General features: G+C 43.9%; 2 protein-coding genes across 3 annotated transcripts in view; one reads left to right on the top strand and one right to left on the bottom strand.

Annotated features, from left to right (window-relative positions):
- The window catches only part of LOC138755386 (leucine rich adaptor protein 1-like), a 322,011-nt gene extending 320,792 nt beyond the window's left edge, over positions 1 to 1,219 (bottom strand). Inside the window, exon 1 of one of the 2 annotated variants that reach the window (XM_069921285.1) lies at positions 83 to 1,219. In XM_069921285.1, the coding sequence (XP_069777386.1) occupies positions 83 to 289 (207 nt within the window). In that variant the 5' untranslated portion in view covers positions 290 to 1,219. The remainder of the gene's footprint in view (positions 1 to 82) is intronic. The other variant, XM_069921276.1, reaches the window with a different exon arrangement.
- Positions 388 to 13,041, top strand: LOC138746461 (uncharacterized). Its single transcript, XM_069908318.1, has 3 exons — positions 388 to 466; positions 528 to 1,395; positions 1,850 to 13,041. Exons 1-3 carry the CDS (start codon positions 388 to 390, stop codon positions 1,866 to 1,868), a joined length of 966 nt encoding a protein of 321 aa, XP_069764419.1. The 3' UTR covers positions 1,869 to 13,041.
- The last annotated feature ends 12,987 nt before the right edge of the window (positions 13,042 to 26,028 follow it).

The raw sequence follows: 26,028 nt of genomic DNA, 5'->3' as shown, positions 1-26,028 counted from the left end.
CAGAGTCGGTGTTTCAGAGCAAGCTGCTCTCTGACAGTAGCTCGCCGGTACCCTGTCAGGAACCGCACACGCGTTCACTTACCATCTCCAGTTTCAAGATCCGAATTTTAGTTTCCAATCTCTCCAGCGCGTTGCAGTTGCTCCGAGCATCCGAACCAGAGGGAGCTCCCTTGCCATCGGTGTGACGCTCTGGCCGATCTCCCCGCAGTGAGCGCAGCAGGCTCTCAGGGATCTTCCGGCCCAGCTTGATCTCTAACTCTTTCAACTCCGGCAGGACACATTCCTCCATCCTCGCCAGATGAGCGATTGCGGCTTCAAATCGGGATGATTAGAGATTGCATCACGTCCCATCCAGCATTTTGATCCAATGGTGGGCTTGGAGACGGAATGGATCACATCAACATGCATCTGACGGCAACAACTTCCTATTGGCGAGGATCGGGCTCCAGAGCCCGCAGAGGGACAAGTTCAAGCTGTCACGCTCGATCGAGGACAAGGTTCTGCGGGGAGGGTTTCGCTCTGAAAAGTGCCGCAACTGCTGACATCTGTTGACTTCCCAGAAGCGCTGGGTTCAGTCGTTCTGCGCTCCTGGGCGCTGGGTTCAGTCGTTCTGCGCTCCTGGGCGCTGGGTCCAGTCGTTCCCCGGTCAGCGAGTGCGCTCCTGGGCGCTGGGTCCAGTCGTTCCCCGGTCAGCGAGTGCGCTCCTGGGCGCTGGGTCCAGTCGTTCCCCGGTCAGCGAGGGCGCTCCTGGGCGCTGGGTTCAGTCGTTCTGCGCTCCTGGGCGCTGGGTCCAGTCGTTCCCCGGTCAGCGAGTGCGCTCCTGGGCGCTGGGTCCAGTCGTTCCCCGGTCAGCGAGTGCGCTCCTGGGCGCTGGGTTCAGTCGTTCCCCGGTCAGCGAGGGCACTCCTGGGCGCTGGGTCCAGTCGTTCCCCGGTCAGCGAGGGCACTCCTGGGCGCTGGGTCCAGTCGTTCCCCGGTCAGCGAGGGCGCTCCTGGGCGCTGGGTTCAGTCGTTCTGCGCTCCTGGGCGCTGGGTCCAGTCGTTCCCCGGTCAGCGAGTGCGCTCCTGGGCGCTGGGTCCAGTCGTTCCCCGGTCAGCGAGGGCGCTCCTGGGCGCTGGGAGCTCGGTGCCGGGACAAGACTGGCTGACCTTGCCGTGCGAGCGCGCCCCCCTTCCCTTCCCTCCACCCGAAGCAAAAAGGAGCAAACCTTCAGGTAAACGCAGTGCCAACCCCTTTACCGTAATCCGCCGAGAAGAGTCGCGCCCACTCTTCCACCTTGGTCAAGTGCACAGGCCCGAAACGATCGGCTCCACTCGGGCCGCCCCACCTCTGGGCGTTTTGTGGCTTCTCCCGACTGAGTCTGTGCTTCACGCCCTGGGAACCGACGGTCGCAAGTAAGTTAACCAGGTGGAGTTGGCTAAATCATCGCTTACTCACGAGCAGGAAAACAATGAATTGAAGAGTAACACTGCAGTAGTTTGAATGGCGATACACTATGAATTGAGGAGTCAAGGGATGATCAAAATCCATTTAAAACGCTTTAGCCACAACCTCCTCCACTTGAACTCAAGGCTGGGGCACCATCGCCTGGAACTCCCCAAACTAAAAGGTCCCATTTACTCCTTCACTTGGCACGAATTCTCAGTATTGATCTAATTTGAGCATCTTTAGGTCGGCTTCAATTGAGCTAAATAAAATGTTCCTAAACGAGGTCGTACCTATAATTTGCATGGAAGTAGGGGCAGGACGCGCGATCTCTCCAGCGACACGTTGAATGTTGCGAAGTCAATCAGCCAGTTCGAAAAGCCACGTTCCTGCTCGAAACGTTCTTTTTGCTTTCTCCCACAGATCTTGCTCAACCCGCTGAGTTTCTCCTGCTCAAACATTTTGAAAGCTGCTAACTTTAAAAAAAAAGACCCCAGATTAATTTTAACATTGCATGCCAGCACGTGCATTCTTCAGGATAATTTTCTGATCTCCAGACTCAATCTAATCTCATTGAGGATTATCACTGAAAGGAATGGCTCATGGACCAGAAGTGTCTGTGCAGACTTTTTGTAGAGAAGTAATTGTTATTTCCACTGAAGCAAAGGTTGACCTCCAGTTCTTTAGAATAAGAACCAAAAGCTAGTGTTCATCAGCTGCAACTATTGGGTTGAAACTATTCTCAGCCTGGTCTCAGGATTGGCAGACACTTGATTCCTTCTGGCGACTGACTGTGTTGTGAGTGGTGTTTATGGCGACCTCCAGTGGTCAATAGTGATTTCGATCCCGTTGAAGATGACTGCAGACATTTCCAGTATCTGAGCAGAGCTCCTTTGGCCAAGGCAGACGATGATGGTGACACTCACCACTGTCTTCAGTACACCATCACCGTACCTGGTCCATTGAGGAAAAGGGAATTTTGAAGATTAAAACCTCAGACCTGTCATAAACTCAGTATTTACTTGGGAGCGGTAACTCCGATGCTCCTGGATAGCCAAGAAGGTGGTGCGAGGAGGCAACTTCACAAAATTTAAGCAGCATTTAGACAAGTATAGTAGGGTATGCACTAAGAGGTGAAAAATGGGATTAGTATACATAGATTCTTAAACATCAGCATAGGCATGGACGACTGAAGGGTCTGTTTCTGTGCTGTCTGCTTCGGAGAGCTGGACCGTATATGATACTGGAAAGATACCAATACTGCTGTATGTGCATAGTCCTCTAAATTCACACAAAGTAATGCCACTGTTTCCTCCAAGACCAACATCCCCAGAATTGAGGCCCCATTACTCTCAGGTAGGCCTCAGTGCCTAAAACTAAACTCCAGAAGAAGAAATGCCATTCTGCACTTAACGTTGGGAGGAAATTAGTGGATGTGCACAAAGCTTCCTCGAATATCCTATTGAATGTTTACAGAAGTACTGTTCACAGTATTCATAATGGGCTGGTTTGGAAACTTGAATGCCAGGACTGTAATAGGCTGCAGAAAAAAACAGACATAGCCAAAACCATCATGGGCACTGTCCACCTCATGATTGAAGCTACATGAAGCTGTGTTCAAAAAAGCTGCCAATGTATTAAAAGACCCCCACCATCTTGGTCATGCTCTCTGCTCACTGCTACCTTCAGATAGAAGGTGGAAAAGTGTGAAGTCCAGCACCTCTTGGGTTTGAGAAGTTTTTTTTTCCAAACAGCTATCAGGCTCTTGAACCTCTGTGTACAACCCTTACCATAGCCCCTTGAACTAGCAATGCCCCTCAATGTACACACATTTTTTCGCTGTCGCCATTTGCGTGGAGGTGAGTCAGGTTGTCAGCGTGAGGAAGGTGTGCCAAGGGCCTGACTGGGACACCTGGATGAAGCCCTGCTCACCAATGGGGTAACTCTCCCAACATGTCTCCCTATCTCTACCTAGTAGGAGTCTTTATCTATATTAGTGTTAGGTATATTAGGAAGACTTTATCTGTAAACTTTGGGGAGGGGGTTAATTATGATGGTGGCACAGTTAGTGTAACAATGTTACAGTGCCAATGTCCAGGGATTCGAATTTAAATATGAATTTTGTAAGTTACGGGAATTAATTGTTTAAGTGAACTTTACATAATTAAAACCTACAATACTGATTTTTTTTTACAAATTACTTTTTTGCACTATCTTTGTCTTTTAAATGATGTATTCTTAATGCAGGTGAATCAGTTAGGCATTGGAAGAGTGACTCTCAGCCGACCGTAAAATTTGCATTTCCTGCATCCGTGATCACCGCAGGTGCTGGATAATGGGGATTTTACTCCTAAATGTTCACTGAATTGTATGATCTCCCAACACCTCCCTGAACTTCATCTGACCCTTCTAATTCCCCTGCCTCTTGTGCCTTTCCAATTTATTTTTGCCTTTTCTTTCCAATCTCACTCTGACTCCACCAATCTGTCCTCTTGACCTTTCCAATTTGACGTTCTCACCTTCCTCATTCCTCCACCTTCCAAACCCTCTCCCATCCTCCCCACCACTATGTTGTCTCTGCTGTTACACTCTGTTTTTCATCTTCCCCACCACTGTAATACCTCTCCTTTGCATGATCTTCACCTTGTTCTATACCATCGCTTCCTGACTGCAGTGGAGGGTCAGTCTAGATGGCCATGATGAGGAAATGGAGACGGCTTCAGGAAAGTCTTTCTGTTAAATATCACTTGGATGTGACAGTAAATGATAAATAATTAAGGAAACCTATTCCTGATTTACCCCATATCCATCTTGAAAAAGGGTCCTGACACCAAACTATGGCTGTCCATTTCCATGGATGCTGCCTGAACTGCTGAGTTCCTCCAGCTTATTATTTACATAAAACAATCCTTGTTCACTCGCTGCCCTTAAATATTGATAATATTATGTCTCCACCAGGTACATTTCCATGGTCCATTTTGAATTCATTCTAGTTCATCCAAATCTTTTTGGCTTTTAAGCAAAATTAAGTTTTCACATTCAAACTCATGGATATTTTCTTGGCCATAAGGAATATGCAGAGAAATGAGGAAGATAAATAGGTGATGTTTATTGATGTATTTCCAGTCTAGCTGGAGAGTCAGAGTAACCTGGTGGACTTTGCTTTTCACTGACATTATTGCATGAACTATTGGTGCCTAATAGGAAATCACAGAAAGGAACACAAAGACTCCAGACAGTGGAGTCTTGGGCAATTAATGAGCTGCTGGGGGAACTCAATGGGTCAGGCAGCATCCAAAGGGTAGAAATAGCCAGTTAAACTTTTGGTTTGGGACATTTTGTCAAGATTAAAGAAAAGGATGGTGATATTGATTATCTAATGGGAAAAAACTCTGGATGACTAGCCAAGAGGTGATGAGGTTTTGAATTGAAGGTGTGAAGTGGATAAAGAGATAGTGGGAGAGACAATTGGGAAGGGTGGAGAATGAAGAGAAAAGCAAATAGGTAAAGAAGAGATGGAAACAGGAGAACCAGATGAAGGATGAAGTGAAGTAAAATTTGGAATATTTATGTTCATATCATCAGATTTAAGGCTGTCCAGAAGGAATATGATGTATTGTTCCTGAAGTTCACATTTGGCTTGACCTTGACAAGAAATGAGACTGAGGACTCTGTGTAGGTTGAGGGAGTCGAAATGATTGACTCCAGGAAGGCAGATGTAGGTGAATGAATTCTGCCTGTCATGTTGGGTGACATTGAGGCAAGGGTTTGAGGTGAGTGAAAACAACCATGAGGACATTCATGTGAAGATTACTGCTTCTTCAAGCTCCACAGGGATATCTTTCAGAAGGTTCATTGATGGACTTGAGTAGGACAGACATGGAACAAAACTACAATTAACATACACACCATTGCCAAGTTTCTCTGTGGTGATCTGAACAGTCATTCCTTCCCTCCCTCCCTCCTTCCCACCCACTCACATGCCCATGCAGGACACTGGATGCTATTTTTGACAGTTGCAAAAGAGACTGAAATAATCGGATTAAGTTGAGCGTGGAACATTATTATTTACCTCTGAAATTGGACATTGTTTAGACTTGCAAAAAGACACAAAGATATCCATTTTGTATTCCTTTTCTTATTCTGTTTAAGTATTATGTTACAGTCAAATCTCAAAAGAACAATTCTATTGTGCAGAATTAGAAACAAATTAGAATTAGCAGAGTTTCCCAAGGTGAAAATGGAACATGCAGGAAAATAAAGAACAAAGGGCGTGAGAGCAAGGACAAAGGGTGAAGAATGAATCTTAAAATAGGCAGAGATTTATCAGTTAAAAGCTACAGAGTTGACGTAAGTGAATGGGAGCGGTCATTGACTGAGCACGCTGTGTCACAGTGGTAAGCCTAGTAAGGCTTTGCCGAGAACAAGTAAGAGGCAATAAAAAGTAGGATTTGAAGTAAGAAAGGGCAGGTTTTAGATATTTTTTTTTCCTCTAGTCATAAACAGTGGAAGTGGTAGCCAACGCAGGGAAATGAAACTCTTGCAGAATGTGGGTTGTCAGGGAAGCCACCAGTATCCATGACAGCTTCATCTGCAAGAAGTTCATCCAGCTGCAGCTCCTGACAAGCTGAGTTAAGGAACTGGAGCTGGAGTTGGATGAACTCCGGATCATTTGGGAGGAAGAGGGGGGGTAATCAACTGGAGTCACAGGGACACATTAACACCTAGGTGGCAGGAGGAGGGTAGATGGGTGAAAGTCAGGAGAGGGAAAGGGATCAGGCACTGCTGTGACCATTCCCTTCAATAACTTATACCATTTCGGATACTGTTGGGGGGGGGGGCATGACCTACCAGACACAAGCCATGATGATCAGGTTTCTGCCATGGAGTCTGATCCTGTGGCTGAGGGGAAGGGAGGAGAAGAGGCGAACTGTAGTGATAGAGGATTCCATAGTTAAGAGGCCAGATAAGAGGTTCTGTGGAAGAGATTGGGTATCCTGGATGGTATGCAGCCTCCCTGCTGTCAGAGTCTGAGATATCTCAGATCAAGTTCTAGGCATTCACAGGAGAGAGGGTGAGCATCCAGATGTTGTGGTCCATGTAGGGACCAATGTCATGGGTAGGAAAGATGAGGAGGTTCTGCAAGGCGGGTTCAGGGAGGTTGAAGGGTTATGATCTCAGGATTGCTACCTGTGACATGTGCTAGTGAGGTTAGAAATAGGGGAATGCAGCTTAACACATGGCTAAAGTCATGGTGTGGGGTGTTGAGGGTTCAGGTTTCTGGATCTTTGGGCTCTCTTCCAGGGAAGGTGGGACCTGCTCCAATGGGGCTGTTTGCATCTGAACTGGAAGAGGACTAAGGTCCTTGTGGGAAAGTTTGCTAGTGCTGCTCTGGTTGGTTTAAACTAGATTTGCAGGGAGATGGGAACCACAGTGCTGGATTAGATAGAGGAGAGAAAAGATGAGGTGAAAATTCCATGTGCCATTAGAAATTAATGGGTGGAAATGTTCTCAGATGCATCTATTTGGATGCAAGGAGTATTGTAGGAGAGGAAGATGAGCCTAGAGCATTGATTGACATGTGGATTAATGATGATGTGGCCATTAGTGAAACTTAGTTGCAGGAGAGGCAGGACGAGCAATGGTTTTCCATTGCTTTAGACCTAAAAGAATGGGAAGGATGAAAGGGGGAGGAGCGCCATTGCTCATCAGGGAAAATATCACAGCTCTGCTCAAGCAGAATAGACCAGAGGGCTCGTCTACTGAGGCTATATGGGTGGAACTGAGGAACAAGAAAGGTATGACCACTCTCATGGGGTTGTATTATAGACCGGCTAATAATCAACGACATTTGGAGGAGCAAATCTGTAGAGATAGCAGACAGCTGTAGGAGACATAAGAATGTGATAGTAGGAAATTTGAACTTTCCTCAGATTGACTGGGACTCCCATACTGTAAACCAAGCTGGATGGCTTGTGTTGTGTATGAACTCGTACAATTGATACTTGGAGACATGATGCTTTCTCATCCTTTACTTCTATTAGACTTACATGGCTACTGTCACACAGGGTTTTATATTTATATATATATGGAAGGGTGACATCATAACGTGGGCATCATGATGTCCAGCAGAGGGCGGGCTTATACCCAACACTCCTCCCCCCAACCCCCCGCAAGCAGTAAATGCTGACTGGGCCCCTTCGAACTAATAAGATTACATCGGGCCCAGGACCTCGTGAAAATTAGAATACATCTCATGAGAAATTATAATTATAAAAGGGCAAGTATTTAATAATAAACAGGGAACATAATCCTTAAAGTGTTCAGGTAGGATTCTTTCTCTTTTGGACTGCCTCAGCATGGTTTGCTTTGCTGGTCTTTGCTCGGGACCTGTAAATATTCGGGTTGGCGGTGTCTGCCCGCCTTCACTGATCTTTGGCAGCGACTTCCATCTTCACTGCCCTCATTGACTCCATGTCTCAGTTACTAGACTCCTCACTGGACTCATCGTCTCTGCTCCCCACCCATTCGATCTGAGGGGTGGGGTAGTCAGGGCAGGCCATGGCAGGTCTGATTCCATCTCCTCCAGTTCATGAGGCAATTCATGGACCTTAGTGTCAGTCAATGCTCGTAATTGGTCAATGTGTCGCTTCCACAATCTGTCCCCCACTAGAACAGAATATGAGCATGGGCTCAATTTGTGTAATATTACTCCTACCACCCATGGATCTTTATATTGTTAATAATCTTGTACCAGAACTCTCTCACCCACTTCCAATGTTCTATGTGAGGTTTGTTGCAATGCTGTTTTTTGCAATTGGAGACCAAGATCTGGATGAACTGTGGACAGCCTGGTCCACATGTTATGGCCAAACATTAGTTCTGCTGAGGTGCATTTTGTGATAGAATGTGGCGTGTTTCTGTACCTCAATAGGAAATCTACGATTTTGTATGTCGAGGCATTTAGAAGTTTCATGTTTTTCATTGATTTCTTGAATATTTGTACAAAATCTTTTGCCTCCCCATTAGTACTTGGGTGATAGGGTGTGGTCAAAAAATGTCTGATATTGTTGTCACACATACATTTTATTAAAATGTTCTGATGTAAATTGAGGCCTATTGTCCATAACTAATGCATGAGGCAATCCATAAGCGGCAAAGATAGCTCGTAGACAGTCAATCATGGGATCTGCTTTGGTGTTTTTCATCTGTGAAGCTACTGGCCATTTGGACTGTGCTATTAGGAAAGTCTCACCCATGAATGGTCCAGTGAAGTCTACATGAATCCCATGTCAGGGTTTGGATAGCCATTTCCTTGGGTTAGCTTCGGTTTACGGCTTTTTTTGGCTGCATCGACTGACATACTTTGCATTCTCTTACTGTTGTTTCAATGTCTCTGTCTATGGAGGGCCACCAGGCATGAATCCAGGCCAGTGCCTTCATTCATACCACTCCTGGATGGTTGTGGTGCAGTTCTGATAACATGGTAGTTTGCCATTTGGCTGGCCTAATTGTACAGGTACCCCATAGTAAACATCTTTCTTCGACTGATAGTTCATGGCGGCGTGTGTGGTAAGGTTTTAGATCTTCTGGAATGACTTCAGATTCGGGCCACCCATTAAAGGTGAAGTATTGGATCTTGCTTAATGTTTCCTCTTTTCGGGTTTCCTTTGTGATCATCTGGGCTGTAATGGCCAGTTGTTGAAGTTGTTCTTGGTTGATGGGTGCAGCCTCCGCTGTCCATTTAATAATTTCTTCTCGTTGATCTGTCTCGGGTAGCAGCATGTGTGATAATGCATTTGCATGGCTGTAGAGTGTTCCTGGTTTATGTTTTATATCATAGTTATAGGCCACGAGTAGCATGGCCCATCTTTGAATTCTGGCCACAGCTAATACACCTAAAACCTTTGTGTGGCTGCAGGATTAAACTAAAATGCTTGTTGTCTGTGATCAGGGTGAATTTTCTTCCATAAAGGTACTGGTGGATTTATTTTTACACCAAAAACTATTGCCAATCCTTTTTCTAGTCTGGTGTAATTGTATTTGCTTGTGGTTAGTGTTCGTGAACCATACACTATTGATTGCTCACCTTTTTCTGTGACTTGGGATAGTACCACTCCTAGTCCCACTGGTGATGCATCCACGACTAGTGTAACTTTTTTACTAGGGTGTAGTAGATCAGCTCCTTATTTGTTGACGTTAGTATTTCCTTTAGTTGATTGACTGTGTTTTTAGTTTCTGTGTTCCAAAACCATGTTTGATCTTTTTTGAGAAATTGGTTCAGTCGACTGCATAGTGTAGACCTATTAGGGATACGTTAACAAGTCATAAGAAGGATTTGTTGGTTGGGTATGGGGCCTTCTCATTGGGATGAATGTCTGCCAAGCTGCCTGTCTCCCCTCTGGCGAGCCTTGCTGTACTAACATTGGCTGTGCATTATCTCTGCTGTTAAGGACACTCCCCTTGGGTATAACTGTATATGCACCTATTGTCTTTCATTATTGTACCATGAGTTTCTGCTAATAAAAGCCATGATTATTGTTTGACCACATCGTCTTTGTCTACTTCATCAACTGGCACTTCAATTTTATTAGCAGAAATGGATGCAGCACTCAAGCCGGAGCGGATGATAATCAACCAGTCTGCCCCGAGGGCCAGAGAAATTTTCAACCACTGGATTGCTTGTTTCGATTACTACATGTCTTGAAACAACTTGGTTGATGAGGCAATACAGTGGGGCCACCTGAACTCTCTGCTGGGTGAGGTCCCTTTCGCCGTAACGCAAGGAGCTACCACTCTGGCTATAGCCGGGGAACGTCTGACTGCTTACTTACTATGCAGCGCCACGGAATGTGGTGCTTGTTTGACAACAGTTGCAGACTTGACTCCAGAAACCCGGGGAAAGTGATGCTGCCTGTGCACTGACCCTCGACTCGCTGGCAAACGAATGTGATGTCAGGGCAGTCAATGTGCAACAACACCGCAATGCCTTGAAGCTGGATGCTTTTGTCAATGGGATTGACTCCAGTTACATCCGACAGAGGCTGCTGGAGACGGAGCCCTTAACCTACGACCAGGCAGTCATTCTAGCCAAAACACTGAGAAGTGCCATGCGGTCCAGTGAAATGCAAGAAACCAAAAAGGAAACATCCAGGAGTGCTGGAACCCCGAAGGAAAGAAAAGGGCAAACTCCTGAAAAATGCTACTTCTGTGATAAAAGCTGGTACCCCAGACATAAGTGCCCGGTTCGATTTCCTATCTGCAGTTATTGTGGGAAACTTGGCTACCGCTAAAATGTGTAAAGCGAAAAGGGAACGGCCCTATACGGCTTTTGAGGCTGATGGGGGGTTATACCAGTTTAAAAGGTTACCTTTTGGGGTCACTAATGGTGTGTCCGTGTTTCAGAGGGAAATGGATAAGATTGTTAGGACGTATGAGTTACAGGGTACGTTTCACTATCTGGATAATGTCACTATCTGTGGGAAAACACCGGCTGAGCATGACAACAACTTAAAGAAATTTTTAGCAACAGCTAAAGAACTCAACCTTATATTTAACGAGGGCAAATGTGTGTTCAACGTGACAGAGGTACCCATTCTGGGCTACATTGTCCGCAAAGGCAAAATCCACCCCAACCCGGAAATAATGACCCCCCTTAAGAAGTTACCAGCCCCCAGAATCAGCAAAAGACCTTATGAGATTCTTTTCCTACTACTGCAGATTGGTTCGGGACTACGCCACGAAGGCACACCCTCTGTTTGACACTAAATCTTTTCCTCTCTCTCCAATGGCTTTGAAGGCTTTCGAGGGAATTAAAGCTGATATTGCTAAAGCTGCACTCTCGTCCATTGACGAGGATGTCCTGTTCCAAAATTGTGCCTTGGCAGGAACCCTTAATCAAAAGGGCAGACCTGTGGCATTTTTCTCACGCACGTTACGCGGACCTGAACTTAAACATCCTGCCATTGAAAAAGAAGCCCAGGCTATTACTGAAGCTGTTCACTACTGAAGACTCTTTCTAACTGGCAGAAAATTTACTCGTGTTACTGATCAGAAATCTGTAGCCTACTGTTCAGTACTAAATACAAAAGTAAATTCAAGAGTGATAAGATGGCATGCTGGCTAATAGAACTTTCAACTTATAAATATGAGATCCAGTATTGTCACAATCTGCTGCTGGTGCTCAGCTGGAGGGGCTAACAGAGATCCATAGCAGTCTGTGCCACCCAGCAGTTACGAGGTTCTTCCACTACATGAGGGCTAACAACCTTCCTTACTCTCTGGAAGAAGTCAGGAAACTGACTAAAAGCTGTCCCGTTTGTGCAGAATGCAAACTGCAATACTCCGGAAGCCACTCTCATCAAGGCAACCTGACCTTTTGAGAGGATTAGCTTAGATTTTAAAGGACCGTTACCTTCCAACAACAAAAATGTATATTTCCTTACTGTAATTGATGAATATTCCAGGTTTCCCTTTGCGATACCCTGCCCTGATGTCTCATCAGTATCTGTCAGTAAGTCACTTGACAGAATTTTCAGCATTTTTGGTTTTCCCAATTACATTCATATCGATAGGGGCTCAGCATTCATGAGCATTGAACTGCGGCGAGCCCTGCTATGGAAGGGGATTGCCACCAGCCGTACCACGAGCTATAACCTGCAGGGCAATGGGCAGGTCGAAAGGGCTAATGCGACAGTCTGGAAGACTGTAAATCTTGCTTTAAAAACACATGTTACCCGGTGGCAGGAGGTACTACATCTTATTTGGTCATTATTGTGTACTGCAACAAATCAAATTCCTCATGAACGTATGTTTGCCTTTCCTAGGAAATCAGGAACTGTGATGGACTGGCCAGCCTGTTTATCTGAGCCTGGAACCGTGCTGCTGAAGAGCCACGCTCGGGCATGTAAAACAGACCCACTAGTCCAACCAGTTCAGCTACTGCATACCAACCCCAACTACGCTCATGTTAAATTCCCAGATGGGATTACTGACACTGTACCCCTAAGAGATCTGGCCTCACCTGGTTCGCACCTTCCTCACACCCCTACTCAGAATGAGCCTGAGAGATTGGGCTCACCCCCCCCCCCCCCCCCACCCCAGCCTGTGACCCCTAGTAAGCTTTCAGATGGCTATGCTGAGGCTCCACTGCGTCACGCTGGCAATTCTGGAGCGGGTCCAGAAGTCAGTCCTTCCCACACTACAGACCCAGGAACTGTACCTGTTTTGAGATGAAGTACCAGAATTCGTAAACAACCTGATAGGCTGGCATAGTCATAAAACATCTCATTATATTTTGATTGCTTGCTAGATACTGACGTATTTTGGCTATTAGAGTGTTCTCAATGCCAAACATGGTATCCATGTTTCACTTGCTTCAGTCTTTCCTAGCAGCTGTCCTTCTGATTTTAACCCTTCTTCTGCCAGGGGGAGACCGTGATGAATGTCTGCCAAGCTGCCTATCTCCCCTCTGGCGAGCCTTGCTGTACTAACATTGGCTGTGCATTATCTCTACTGTTAAGGAAACTCCCCTTGGATATAACTGTATATGCACCTATTGTCTTTCATTATTGTACCATGAGTTTCTGCTAATAAAAGCCATGATTATTGTTTGACCACATCGTCTTTGTCTACTTCATCAACTGGCACTTCACTCATCCTTCTGGATTAATTTGCACCCCCTCATTGTCAATTGTGCATGAGGGATCCACCAAGACACATTTGTACTTTCGTAATTGTAGTCTGGTTAAATCCTTTTCAAGGTTTTGTAAGTGTTCACTGTCATTTCGGCCTGTGGTGATGATATTATCGAGGTAACACCCAACTGAGAGTCCATGTAGTCATTTGTCCATTGTTGCTTGAAAAATCACAGATGCTGTTGAAATTCCGTAAGGCACATGTGTATCGGTGAATAGCCCAAGATGCCTATTGATTGTCACATATTCCCTTGATTTTTTTGTCCAATTCTATCTGTTGATGTGCTTGTGACAAATCTAGTTTTGTGAATGTTTGCCCTCCATTTAGTGCGTGGAACAGTTCTTAGGTCTGGCAGTGCAATACACAAATGTGCTGGAGAACCTCACGCAACATCTATAGGATGTAAAGGGTAACAAATGTTTTGGACCTGAGCCTTTCATTAAGGCTTTGGCAAAAAGAAGGAAGGCTCCTGGATAAAAAGGTGGGGAGAGGAGAGAAGGGAGGAAGGGCCAGTGGGAGGAGTGCTGGACAACAGCTAAGAGGTCAGAAGTGGATATGGGTTTGAGGGTGGAAGAAAAAAAAGCTGAAAAGTGATGGTGATAGCTCTCTGAATAGAGGGGCAAGGGAAGAGGTTGAGAGCTGGAGGAAAAGAGAGGGATTGGGAAAAAGAGATTTTGGGAGGGGTTTATCAGAAAATGGAGAAGTTAATGTACATGCCATCTGGTTGGAGAGTGCCTCAATGGAATATCAGATGTTCCTCCTCCAATTTATTTACTTCCTAAAGATGCTGCATGACCTGCTGAGTTTCTCCGGCTCTTTTGTGCATTGCTGTACAATCAGAGTGTCTGCATACTTTCCAGTTAACTCATCCCTGGGAGCAGTTTGAGAAGGTCTTTGAATCAGGGCTTAAAGCGATATCTGAGATGGTTGGCTACCTATGTGCAATACACACACCAGGACAACATTTAACATGTTGTTCTTGAGTTTGTTCCTATAATGCATACATTCCATACTTAAATGCAAGTTATAGGTACAACATACAGTTTATGGACATTTTACTTCAATTGAGGTGCACTGTTACAATGCAAAGTTACAATGCAAATATGAAACTGGTAATACTGGCAGAATTAGGAGACATGGTGAACTGGGAGGCACACTGTCGTGGTCAGGGCGTAGATATTATCTTCCAGCAGCTTCTGACAGATGACCCTCAAGCGTAGCCCTCGGACGAAGGCATTCCGGATCAGCCTCTCCACCTCCTTTGCGCCTAACCTGGGGTTCAGCCAGACACGGTCGGGCCAACTCTCGCAGGTGTCCCAGGTAAGATTCAGCCATCCCCCAGGTTGCTGCACTCGGTTGTTGAGGAGGTACCTTGCACAGACCGCATTCATGGGGGGCTTGTACAAGTTTTCAAGAGTGCCCATTGCTCTCTTGTACGTGGAGCAGCCTTTGGTTGCCTGGAAGTAACAGTAGGACCAGCCTCTTCTGATCTGAGTCCAGGATGCCGCCTGCATGTGCCTTGATGATTGCCTCAACCGCGTGTCGCCAGATCTCAAAGCGTGTCTGGGCTTCTGGGTAGTGTGGGTCGACTTTGAGGCTCCCTGCACTCAGGAGTTTTTCTATAGCAGCTGTGGGAAAATTTTATGGATTAAATTGTGGTGCGCTGTTAGCCAAACTCAGACAACACACAAGGTAAAGACTGTACAACCGGCTTTAATCCACAAAACTTCCACAGAGTCAGGCTGGCTGTAGCTGCAGTAACTCTGAGTGAGGCTTCGGGAGGCCGGCGCAGGCTTATATCCCGGGGGTTGATCGACACCCGACCGGGTGGGTCTTGATCCCTTCAGGCTGACTGAATGACAGCCGGCCAGGTGTTGTCATGTCCCCTTACACTCCTGAAGGTACAGATGTTGCCCCCTGCAGTAGGCCGGTGGTGTACCACCACAGGCTATTGATGGACACTGACACGAGAGCCATCAGATATTGATTACAAATGAAGATCAGCAGCTGAACATTTTTAGGTCAGTTGAACTAATGCAATGTCTCAGCATTATTATATGATTAAATTAACTTTTATTTAATTTGGCATGTTTAATGTTTCACCCACTTCCTCCATGATACAGCAACTCTGAAATTATCTTTGTGTTCAACTTGAAGTTACTTATTATAATCCCCAATATTTTTTTCTGTAGGAAACAAATCTTTTGAAATTATTTGTTGCCCAGTGTTGTTAGCATTGCTTTCTAGAGACACTACCTCATTAGGTTAACTTTTTAAAAAAAAAGCTAACAAGACTTATTGATGAAAACAGTGAGCTTGATATCATTTATATGGACCTCAGAGGCATTTGAGAAGGTCCTATATTCAAGGCAGGTAGAAAAAGTTAGAACCTAAGGATCTGGGGAAAATTGGATACAAAATCAAGTTGATGATGGGAGGCAGACGGAGATAGTGCAGGGTAATTTCCATGGTTGGCAGACTGTGACCAGTTGTGTACCACAGGGATCAATGCTGGGCTCCTCACTTTCATGCATTAACATTTGGATATGACTATCAGAGCAATGATTGATAAAGATGCAGATGACACAAACAGGTTGAATCTGAGGTGGACACACATAGGCTATGGGACAGTGGTTTTCAAACTACCCCCTAAACTCACATTCCACCTTAAGTAATCCCTATGCCATAAGTGTAATCAGCAAGGGATTGTTTAAGGTGGAATATGAGTGGGGGGAAAAGGTTGAGAACTACTGCTCTAGACCCAATTGTTGTGGAAATATCTTGCTTGAGAAAAATTGGCATTGGCCCATTACCTTTGGAGTTATGAAACAGTGAACATAATGAATCAATTAGGAATGATTAAAACTGGTTCTCAAACCTTTTTTTTATTCAAATACCACCTTAAGCAATCCCTTACTAATCACAGAGCACCTATGGCATAGGGATTGCTTAAGGTGGAATGAGCGTTTAGGTGGGCAGTTTGAAAACCACTGCTCTAGAATGATATTGATCAGTTGACAAGAATGGCAGAGCAATGGGAGATGGAGTTTAATCCTGACAAGTACAAAGTGCTGCATTTTGGGACTAAAATAGGAAGAGCATGTGCAATAAGTGGAAGGGTTTTGATGAATGTCAAGGAATATAAGGACCTCAGATTACAAGACCAAGCAGCTCTAAAGTTAGCAGCACACAGAGATGATGTGGTGAACATGGCATATTTGATAATTGCTTTGATGAGCCAGGGCAGAGAATACAAGAGCAGGGAAATTACATTACAGCTTTACACAACATTGGTTTGGCCACAAATAGAGTACATTTCTGACTGCTACATTATAAGATGTGATTACACTGAATAGTTGTAGAGGATTTATCAGGATATTGCATGGGATGGACCATTTCAATTTATGAGGAGAAACTAGACCAGCTGAGTTTGCTCAATTTGGAGTCGAGGAGACTGACAGAGGACCTGATAGAAGCATACTAAGTTACAAGCGATGGAGATGGGTAGGGTTCAGGAAACCTCACCTGTAGTAGAGGTGTTTAATCAAGGTATAGATTGACAGTAAGCAGTAGAAGGGATCCAGGAGATAATTTCATCACCCCAAGGGTGGTTGGCATCTGGAATTGGATGATGAGGGCAGGAACTCAACATTTTAGTATAATCTAAATGTGTCAATGCAAGGGAGACAAAATACTGATAAATGGCATTACATAATTTTGGTAGGTACTTGAAAGCATGGACAAGGGCTGAAGGGACAGTCCTTGTGCTGCATGACCTTAACTTTGAATTTTGAGGGTCTTCTGAAAAAGAGACAGGAACCACGTTTGACAAGTGGAAGGAGTTGGATTCCAAAGATGAGAGTAGAATGACACACATTCTCTATTTATAAAGAGAGAAGCCTAAAGTAAACGATCAATCTTTATAATATTTTGGAAATTTGCTCGGTTTATACTTGAGAATTATTTTGAAATATTGCATCAAAAACAAGAATTTTAGTTTGCTGAAGTGGGGGGGGGGGGTTCTTTTCTTTTCTCTTTTTTTTTCCTTTTTTTATATATATAAAAATAACCATATTTATGGTTAATTGTTGTATATGTCATAATATTTGTTTTTTGAACGAATAAATAAAGTTTAAAAAAAAAAGAATTGTTAGGGTATAACTGGGCAGCATGGGCTCGTGGGGTGAGGTGAAAGGGCCCAATATTGTGCTGTATTTTAAAATAAAAAGAGCAAATGCCTTGCCCCCACACATGATGATTGCTGAAGGAACTCAGCACTGACCCTGCTCACATTTTAAATTAAAGTCTAAGTACGAAATTGATCTTCACTTGTTCACTTGACACTTGGTTATTTTTACCCAAACTGCATGTAACATTAACGTCACTAAATTACCTTCTTAATAATTGATTTTCAAATTTCTGGTTTCCTCTGATACTGTGACCAGTTCTTGGTCAGCCGCGCCATCTAGTGAACACATAATATGCTTACTTCCCATTGTCCAGCCTGAAATGAGGCACTGGCCCAGAAATGGGATGTTATCCTTGCAATGACACTGATGCTTTGTCTACCAAGAAAACATGCCAATGGCAAGTGGGTAGGAATTTCCATTCACAAGCCTCTGTGATTGGGACCTTACTTAATGTACACAAAAAAGATGGAGAAACACAAATGTAATTCAATTGGTTTTTTTTCCTTCACATCCTAACTTTGAATGTGGTGGTTCACCTTTAAACATCATAAGGTACAAATTAATCTCAAATTCAAGTATAGACTCGGATCAAGAGCCTCAGAATCCAAGAAGGTCTGTGCAGGGAATTCCTTGATCTCTTACAGCAAGTGGCGTATTTTTGGAGGCCAAGAGGATTTATTTGCAATGAAAACCCCATTGCATAATACATATAAAGGGAGAATCTAGTTATCTCACAAAAAGAATGAAGACAGTATAAACTAAATACTGTAATCTTACAGGAGTGCATAAAGGCAAGCCAAGTGGTTTGGATACAGGAGACTGCAGATGCTGCAATCTACAAAAAAAAGGCTCAAGTTTCATTTTGGAACCTTTCAACATGATCAGTCTTAGGGATCTGGCCCCAAAATCAGTAAATTTCACCTATTGATGCTAGGCAACCCACCAGGTGGAATGGTGCTCCTCCGGCTTGTGCTTGGGGGATTGTTGCGGCTGGCTGGTTCTTGGTCGTATAACCTGTCTGAGGGCTGCTTCATTCCCCCTCTTGGTGTGCCAGAGGGTATCCACTCGGGCTGCGACTCATCATGGATCCGTGAAGTTCTCATCCATCGAGGTGCAGGAGCCTGGAGGCACACTGCTGAGGGAGGAGCCCGAAAGTGCCAAGGAGCAGGTTCTTGAGGACAGGATATTTACCCTCGGCTGGTGGGTTGTGTATTAGATCGTCCACCCTGGCTGCCGTTTCTTCATCCAGCATGCGCATGACATGGTAGAACATCGTGGTGTCTGCTGAAATGTTCCTCAGTTGAAATTGCGCCTCCGCCTGCCCGAACCACATATGCGGGTGATGGGTCCAGAAGGGGGGTAGTTTGATGGCAATGACGTTGATTTCTGCCGGATCCATGTTCTTGAGACCAGAGAGGCGTCTGGGCTCAACGGGGTCACCAATATAGTGTTGGACACAGCCAAGAAAGATTCAGCCACCACAATGAAAGTCGTTAATGACTGTTTTTAATTCAAATTCAGTGCGCGCCCCTTTAAGGGCAGCATGAGTTCAGTCACCACGTGCATTGTGATGTCATATTCGCTGCCCCAGGTACGTGCTCGGCAGGAGACTTGAGGTAGGGAGAAACCCTGACAGCGCCATCTTCCCATGGCTGCCTCGCCAGGTGGCGTTACAAGCGGGGCCAGTTCGCCATGAGAGAGTGTGCCAGATTAATCATAAAAACCAACAAATATTTGACCTGTGATTCTTGTGTTTAGCTTTGCCTTCTATTTGTCTGAAATAATTCAAAGCTCCAATATGCTTTTCTAATAGGCTGTTCTACTGGTCTTGGAGGTTTTTTTTAAAAAAAATAAGTATCTAAACAAAAATGCACATTGCCATCAAACTGCCCCCCTTCTGGATCCATCATCCGCGTATGTGGTTCGGGCAGGCGGAGGCGCAGTTTCAACTGAGGAACATTTCAGCAGACGCCATGATGTTCTACCATGTCATGAGCGTGCTGGATGAAGAAACGGCAGCCAGGGTGGACAATCTAATACACAATCCACCGGCCGAGGGCAAATATCCTGCCCTCAAGAACCTGCTCCTTGGCATTTTCGGGCTTTCCCCTCAGCAGCGTGTCTCCAGGCTCCTTCACCTCGACGGATGATAACTTCATGGATCCATGCTGAGTTGCAGCCCGAGCGGACACCCTCTGTCACACCAAGAGGGGGAATGAAGCAGCCCTCAGTCAGGTTACGCGACCAAGAGCCAGCCAGCTGCAACACTCCCCCAAGCACAAGCCAGAGGACCACCATTCCACCTGGTCCTTTTACCATCAGCGATGGTGAGTGCAAACTCATAATGCCGACAACTGTGTGACTACCAGTGGAAACAATCCAGCCAGCCACTGTTGATGGCTGCGATGTCTGGCCACGAGGACAGCCTCCTTCTCGTTACTGACAAGTCCACCGGCCAGTGTTTCCTGGTGGACAAAGGAGTGGTGCTGAGCGTCCTGCACCCCCCCCCCCCCACCACCCTCGAGACACGCACCCAATCTCGTGGTCCCACCCTGCGGGCAGCCAACGGTTCTGCCATCAAGACCTTAGGTACCCGCAGGGCGCAGATCCAGATAGAGAAAGAGGAATTCCATTGGAAGTTCACGACGCGACCACACCGAACAGGTACCCGGTTCCACACATTCAAGACTTCATGGCCAATTTCCACAGCGCGCAAGTCTTCTCCAAGGTTGATCTGGTGCAGGGGTATCATCCACCCTGAGGACATTGCCAAGATGGCAATCATCACCCCCTTTGGCATCTTTGAATTCCTGCGTATGCCTTTTGGCCTCAAGAATGCGGCCTACACATTTCAGCGCCTTATGGACGCAGTGGGTAGGAACTTGGACTTTGTGTTTATCTACCTGGATGATATCCTTACTGCCAGCCACAACCGGGAAGAGCACAAGGCCTGTACCCTGTTTACCTGACTGGCAGAGTTTGGCCTCACGGTCAACGTGGCCAAGTGGCAGTTCGGCAAGCAGATGCTGTAGTTCCTGGGGCACACCATCTCGGCAGCAGGTGCTGCCCCGGTGCCAGAGAAGGTCGAGGCCATCCAGCCGTTACCCAAGCCAACCACCCTCAAGGGCCTGCAGGAGTTTATGGGGATGGTGAATTTTTATCATCGGTTCATCCCCGGCGCCACTCTCACCTTGTGACGGCTGTTCGAGTTGATCGCCACTAAGGAGATGGTCCTGACCTTGTCGGAGGAGGCAGAGACATCTTTTGCCACAACACACGGCACTCTCAGTGAACGCCTCAGCCATGGTGGGAGAGGCCATACTCGAGCAGTGGTTCAATGGACAGTGGTGTCCGCTGGTCTTCTTTAGCAAACAGCTGCGCCTGCCAGAGGTCAAGTACAGCGCTTTCGACCGGGAGCTCCTGGCGCTGTACCTGGCCATCCGGTACTTTCAATATTTTGTGGAGGGCAGGTCCTTCACGATGTTCACGGACCACAAGCCCCTCACACAGGCATTCACGATGGCCAAAGGTCCGTGGTTGGCTCGGCAGCAATGCCACCCCTCCTACGTGTTGGAGTTCACCACTGACATCCAGCACATGGCAGGTAAAGACAACGTCATGGCAAATGTGCTCTCTCGTCCGCCGATCAACGCTCTCGTCCCTGGCCTTGACAACACACAGTTGGCACGGGCCCAGAAGCTGGACACAGAGATGCAGGCTCTCCAGACTGCCATCTCTGGCCTCGAGCTCCAGGTCGTTCAGTTACCCAACAGCCCAGACACCCTGCTTTGCGACGTCTCCACTGGCTCACCGCGCCCAGTAGTCCCACTGCAGTGGAGGTCGAGAGTTTTCAGCTTAGTCCATGACCTAGCCTACCCCTCGGTGAAGACTTCGGTTTGAATGGGGGCAGAGCGGTTTGTGTGGGACAGGCTGTAAAAGAAGGTGGCTGAGATTGTGAGGAACTGCACCAGATGCCAGGCCTCTGAGGTCCACCGGCATACGCAGGCCTCAATCCAGCAATTCGACCCAGCGGGCGCAGATTTCAGCAACTCCACATTGATGTTGTAGGCCCCCTGCTGACGTCCAGAGAAGCATACTACCTTCTCACAATAGTTGATCAGACCACGAGATGGCCAGAGGCCATTCCCATCAAAGAGGCTTCTGTGGATGGGTGCGTGGCAAGATGGTGTAGAGTCTAGACAACAATCTCGACCTCTCTGGCCAGACTTTTAAATACCCATTTTTTAACCCTTTGTTTCCAAGTTTAAACTTTTTAAATTTTAGTTTAAATTATTAAGGAATTATTATGGCTACTAATGGTAAAAAGATGAACTCCAAGTTCAAAAGAAAATACATTTTCGAAGTGCTGAAGATTTGGGGCCTAGATGACTTGAATCAGCCCCAGGCTCAATTTCTTCATTGCCTAAATCCCAAGGATCACCTGTGGAGGCTGAAAAGGAAATACATCAGGCAGCATTACAATCTGAAGAAGTTGTTTTTCTTCACGAATGGATGAGAAGACAACAAGATGTGGGGGGAGACCAGCGGCGACTCCCTGAAGAAGTCGGGATGCCATCGCTGGGAGTCCAGACCTGCAGTAAATCTTTTAAAATGCCTTTTGTTGAATTGCAGCAGGAGCTGAAATTACCTTGTTCTGCCACCATGTCAGAGAGAGCAGAGCTGAGATTTACGGATTCACAATGGATGCAATTAAATGCAGTTATTCAACCTATGTTGACATCTCCAATGAATGAGATGATTCAGATAAATGCTGGTATAAGTTCAGAATTAAATATGGTTAAGACACGTGTGGATGCATCTTTTGAAGAATTTTTAAAAATTCAGACTGCTTTTTTGGACTGTAAACAACAAGTGACTTCTAACACAGAAAAAGTGTTGAAGGTGGAAAAAATCGGTCATAGAATTAGGAGATCATGAGAAGGAGCTAGAAAGAAAAATAGATTATTTGGAAAATCAAAGCAAAAAATAATGTAAATATTGTTGGTTTGCCAGAAGGTATAGAAGGACAAGACCCTCTTCGTTTCTTTAAAGACTGGATTCCGCAAATATTAGGGCAAGAATTTTTCTCTGCGGGATTGGCACTGGAAAGAGCCCATAGAGCTTTAAGAAGAATATTCTCAGTTGTTCAACCCCCAAGACCGGTAATAATTAATGTCTGAGTTATTTGGATAGAGAAACAATACTTCGACTTGCAGAACAAAATGCGAGACAACGACAAACCCCATTATTGATTCAGAATAGTAGTCTTTTTTTAATCCTGATCTGAGTCAAGATGTCATTCAATGTCGATTTAATCCAGTTAAAGAAGTTTTGTGGTGTAAAGGTTATAAGTCTACTTTTCATTTCCCTGCAGTGTTGAAGGTCTTTTACGGAGACTCATTTTCAGTTTTTTTAAACTGATTGTGAAGCAATGATTTTTGCTGATTTATTGCCGGACATAAGAGGACAAAGACGTAGCTTACCATTATCACCTAAAGAAAAATTTGGTAGTTTTGGAATCAGAAGTAATGGCAGAAATGGGAAAAATGGGAATGGAAAGAGTCCACCTCCTTCCGAAATGGGATCTTCGAGACTGGAGTCTTTCGGATGAAAAGAAGAATTTACTTATTTTATTTTTTCTTTTGTTATTATGATACTTGTATGTTATTGATTGCTTGGCTGGGGAGGGGGAGATTTGCACCAAGTTCTTTACTAGTCATCAGCCACTGGTGGGTGATCCACACCCAATTTTTGTTTAAGGGATTACTACCTTTTGGTAGTTTTTTTTTGAGGGGGGGTTTATTGATTTTTTTAAATTTTTCTTTTTTTTCTTTTTTCTTAGTTTTTAATTTGTGATTTTTTTTATTATTGGAGGGCCAATATACATTGATTTGAGTTTTTATATAAAGATATTATTTGTATTTAGTAATAATAGTAGATATGTCGAAGTTGAGGTTGCTACTTTTAATGTTCGAGGATTAAATAGTCTGATTAAATGTAAGCGAGTCTTGGCGTATATTAAGAAAATGAAAATTGATATTGTCTTTTTACAAGAAACACATTTGAATGTGAAGGAAAGTATGAAATTGAAAAGGGATTGGGTTGGGCATGTATATTTTTCTTCATTTAATTCTGGAGCTAAAGGTGTAGCAATTTTGATACATAAAAATTTATCTTTTGAATTACAATCAATGGAGGAAAAGGCAGGATGTATTCTTAAATTGAATTGTAAGACTTTTTAGTGAATTTTGGACTTTACTTAATATTTATGCTCCAAATGCAGATGATGAAGTATTTATTTCGAATGCATTTTTATGTTTGGGTCAAGCTAATGATAATATTTTAGTTGGTTGTGATTTTAATTGTGTTTTGGAACCTTTATTAGATAAATCTCCGAAGAAAGTTAAAAAATACAAGATGGCAATCCAGGTCCATGCGTTGATGAAAAATCTTAATTTAGTAGATATTTGGAGACATCTTAATCTGACAGAGAAAGAATTTTCCTTTTATTCATCTAGACATGAATTGTTTTCAAGGATTGATTTCTTTTTAGTATCGGCACATTTACAAGGGAAAATACAACAAGCTGAATATAAAAGTAGGGTGATTTCAGATCATTCTCTGTTATATTTTACATATGAAACTTCTGAGAAAATTCAAATAGCTTATCATTGGAGATTTAATACTTTCTTTGGCTTGGCTTCGCGGACGAAGATTTATGGAGGGGGTAAAAAAGTCCACGTCAGCTGCAGGCTCGTTTGTGGCTGACCAGTCCGATGCGGGACAGGCAGACACGATTGCAGCGGTTGCAAGGGAAAATTGGTTGGTTGGGGTTGGGTGTTGGGTTTTTCCTCCTTTGCCTTTTGTCAGTGAGGTGGGCTCTGCGGTCTTCTTCAAAGGAGGCTGCTGCCCGCCAAACTGTGAGGCGCCAAGATGCACGGTTTGAGGCGTTATCAGCCCACTGGCGGTGGTCAATGTGGCAGGCACCAAGAGATTTCTTTAGGCAGTCCTTGTACCTTTTCTTTGGTGCACCTCTGTCACGGTGGCCAGTGGAGAGCTCGCCATATAATACAATGTTGTTAGAAAATATGGAATTTATTGATATTTTGAAAAAAACAAATTAATTTGTTTTTGAAAGAAAATTCTAATTCTGTTCAAAGTAAGTTTGTAGTATGGGACGCTATAAAAGCCTATTTGAGTGGACAAATAATTAGTTATACTTCTAAAATAAAAAAAGAATCGATTAAATCAGAGTCTTGAATTAGAGAAACAGATCAATGAGTTAGAAAAGGAATTTCAGAAAGATGCTACAGAAGATCAGAAAATAGATTTATCTAGGTTGAAATTGAAACATAATACCTTGCAATCTTATCAATTTGAATGTATGATTAATAGGACTAAACAATGGTACTATGATTGGGGAGAGAAAGCACATAAGGTATTGGCATGGCAATTAAAGAAAGAACAGATATCGAGGACTATTAATGTTGTTAGACAGAATTCTCTTATTACTTATAAACCTTGTGAGATTAATTATGAATTTTATTCTTTTTATAAAAAGTTATATACATCTGAAGGAAAACAGGAAACTGGATCGATTGATTTTTTAAATCACAGTTGAATTTACCAATATTAGAGCATGGAGATATACAGGAGTTAGAAGAACCATTTAATGATTCGGAAATTAAAATGGCTATGCTGGAAATGCCAAATGGTAAATCACCTAGTGATGATGGATTTTTGGTTGAATTTTATAAAATTTTTTATGATGATTTATCTACAGTGTTTGGGGATGTATTATGTTAAGTTGGAGAATATTATGATTTACCTGAGTCTTATTCTAGTGCTTTCATTACAGTAATTCCTAAAAAAAGATAGGGTTCCTTTGAAGGTATCTTCATATAGACCAATTTTGTTGTTAAATGTAGATTATAAAATAATAGGTAAAGTATTAGCGAATAGATTGGCTAAATTTTTACCCAAGTTGATTCATATTGATCAAACAGGTTTGATAAAGAATAAATATGCTTCAGATAATATTTTGCGAGTGATTAGTTTGATTAATAGATTTCAACAATCTTTAGATCATCCGATGGTGATATCCTTAGATGCAGAAAAAAGGATTTGGTAGAGTTGAATGGAATTTTTTGTTTAAAGTTTTAGAGAAATTTAAGTTTGGTCCTTCTTTTATTGGTTGCATTAGGGCTCTATACTCTGGGTAGCTAGAGTATTGACAAATGGTTTGATTTTGGAATCTTTTAAGTTAACTCGATCAACTCGTCAAGGTTGTCCTTTATCACCAGCTTTGTTTGTGTTAGTGATTGAACCTTTAGCACAATTGATAAGACAAAATACACAGATACAAGGTATGAAAGTATTAGATGAGGAGTATAAAATTAATTTATTTGCTGATGATGTATTGGTGTATTTAATAAACCCAGCTCAGTCACTTTTGTATTTGAAAGAATGTTTAATACAATATGGATGTCTTTCTGGATATAAAGTTAATTGGGAAAAAAGTGAAATATTATCGGTAAATGAAGGAGATTATTCAGTTTATAAGAATATTATTAATTTGAAGTGGACTGATCGAATTAAATATCTGGGCATAATTTTGAATTTTAATTATAAATCTTTATATAAATTAAATTATCCTCTGTTAATGAAAAAAAATCAAAACTGATTTAATTAAATGGAAAGATCTACCTATTAATT

The sequence above is a fragment of the Narcine bancroftii genome, chromosome 1 (genome assembly GCF_036971445.1).
Source record: "Narcine bancroftii isolate sNarBan1 chromosome 1, sNarBan1.hap1, whole genome shotgun sequence".
In the NCBI taxonomy this organism is placed as follows: Eukaryota; Metazoa; Chordata; class Chondrichthyes; order Torpediniformes; family Narcinidae; genus Narcine; species Narcine bancroftii.
Note: the sequence above shows the minus strand (reverse complement) of the source record. Positions and strands in the feature narration are given on the sequence as shown.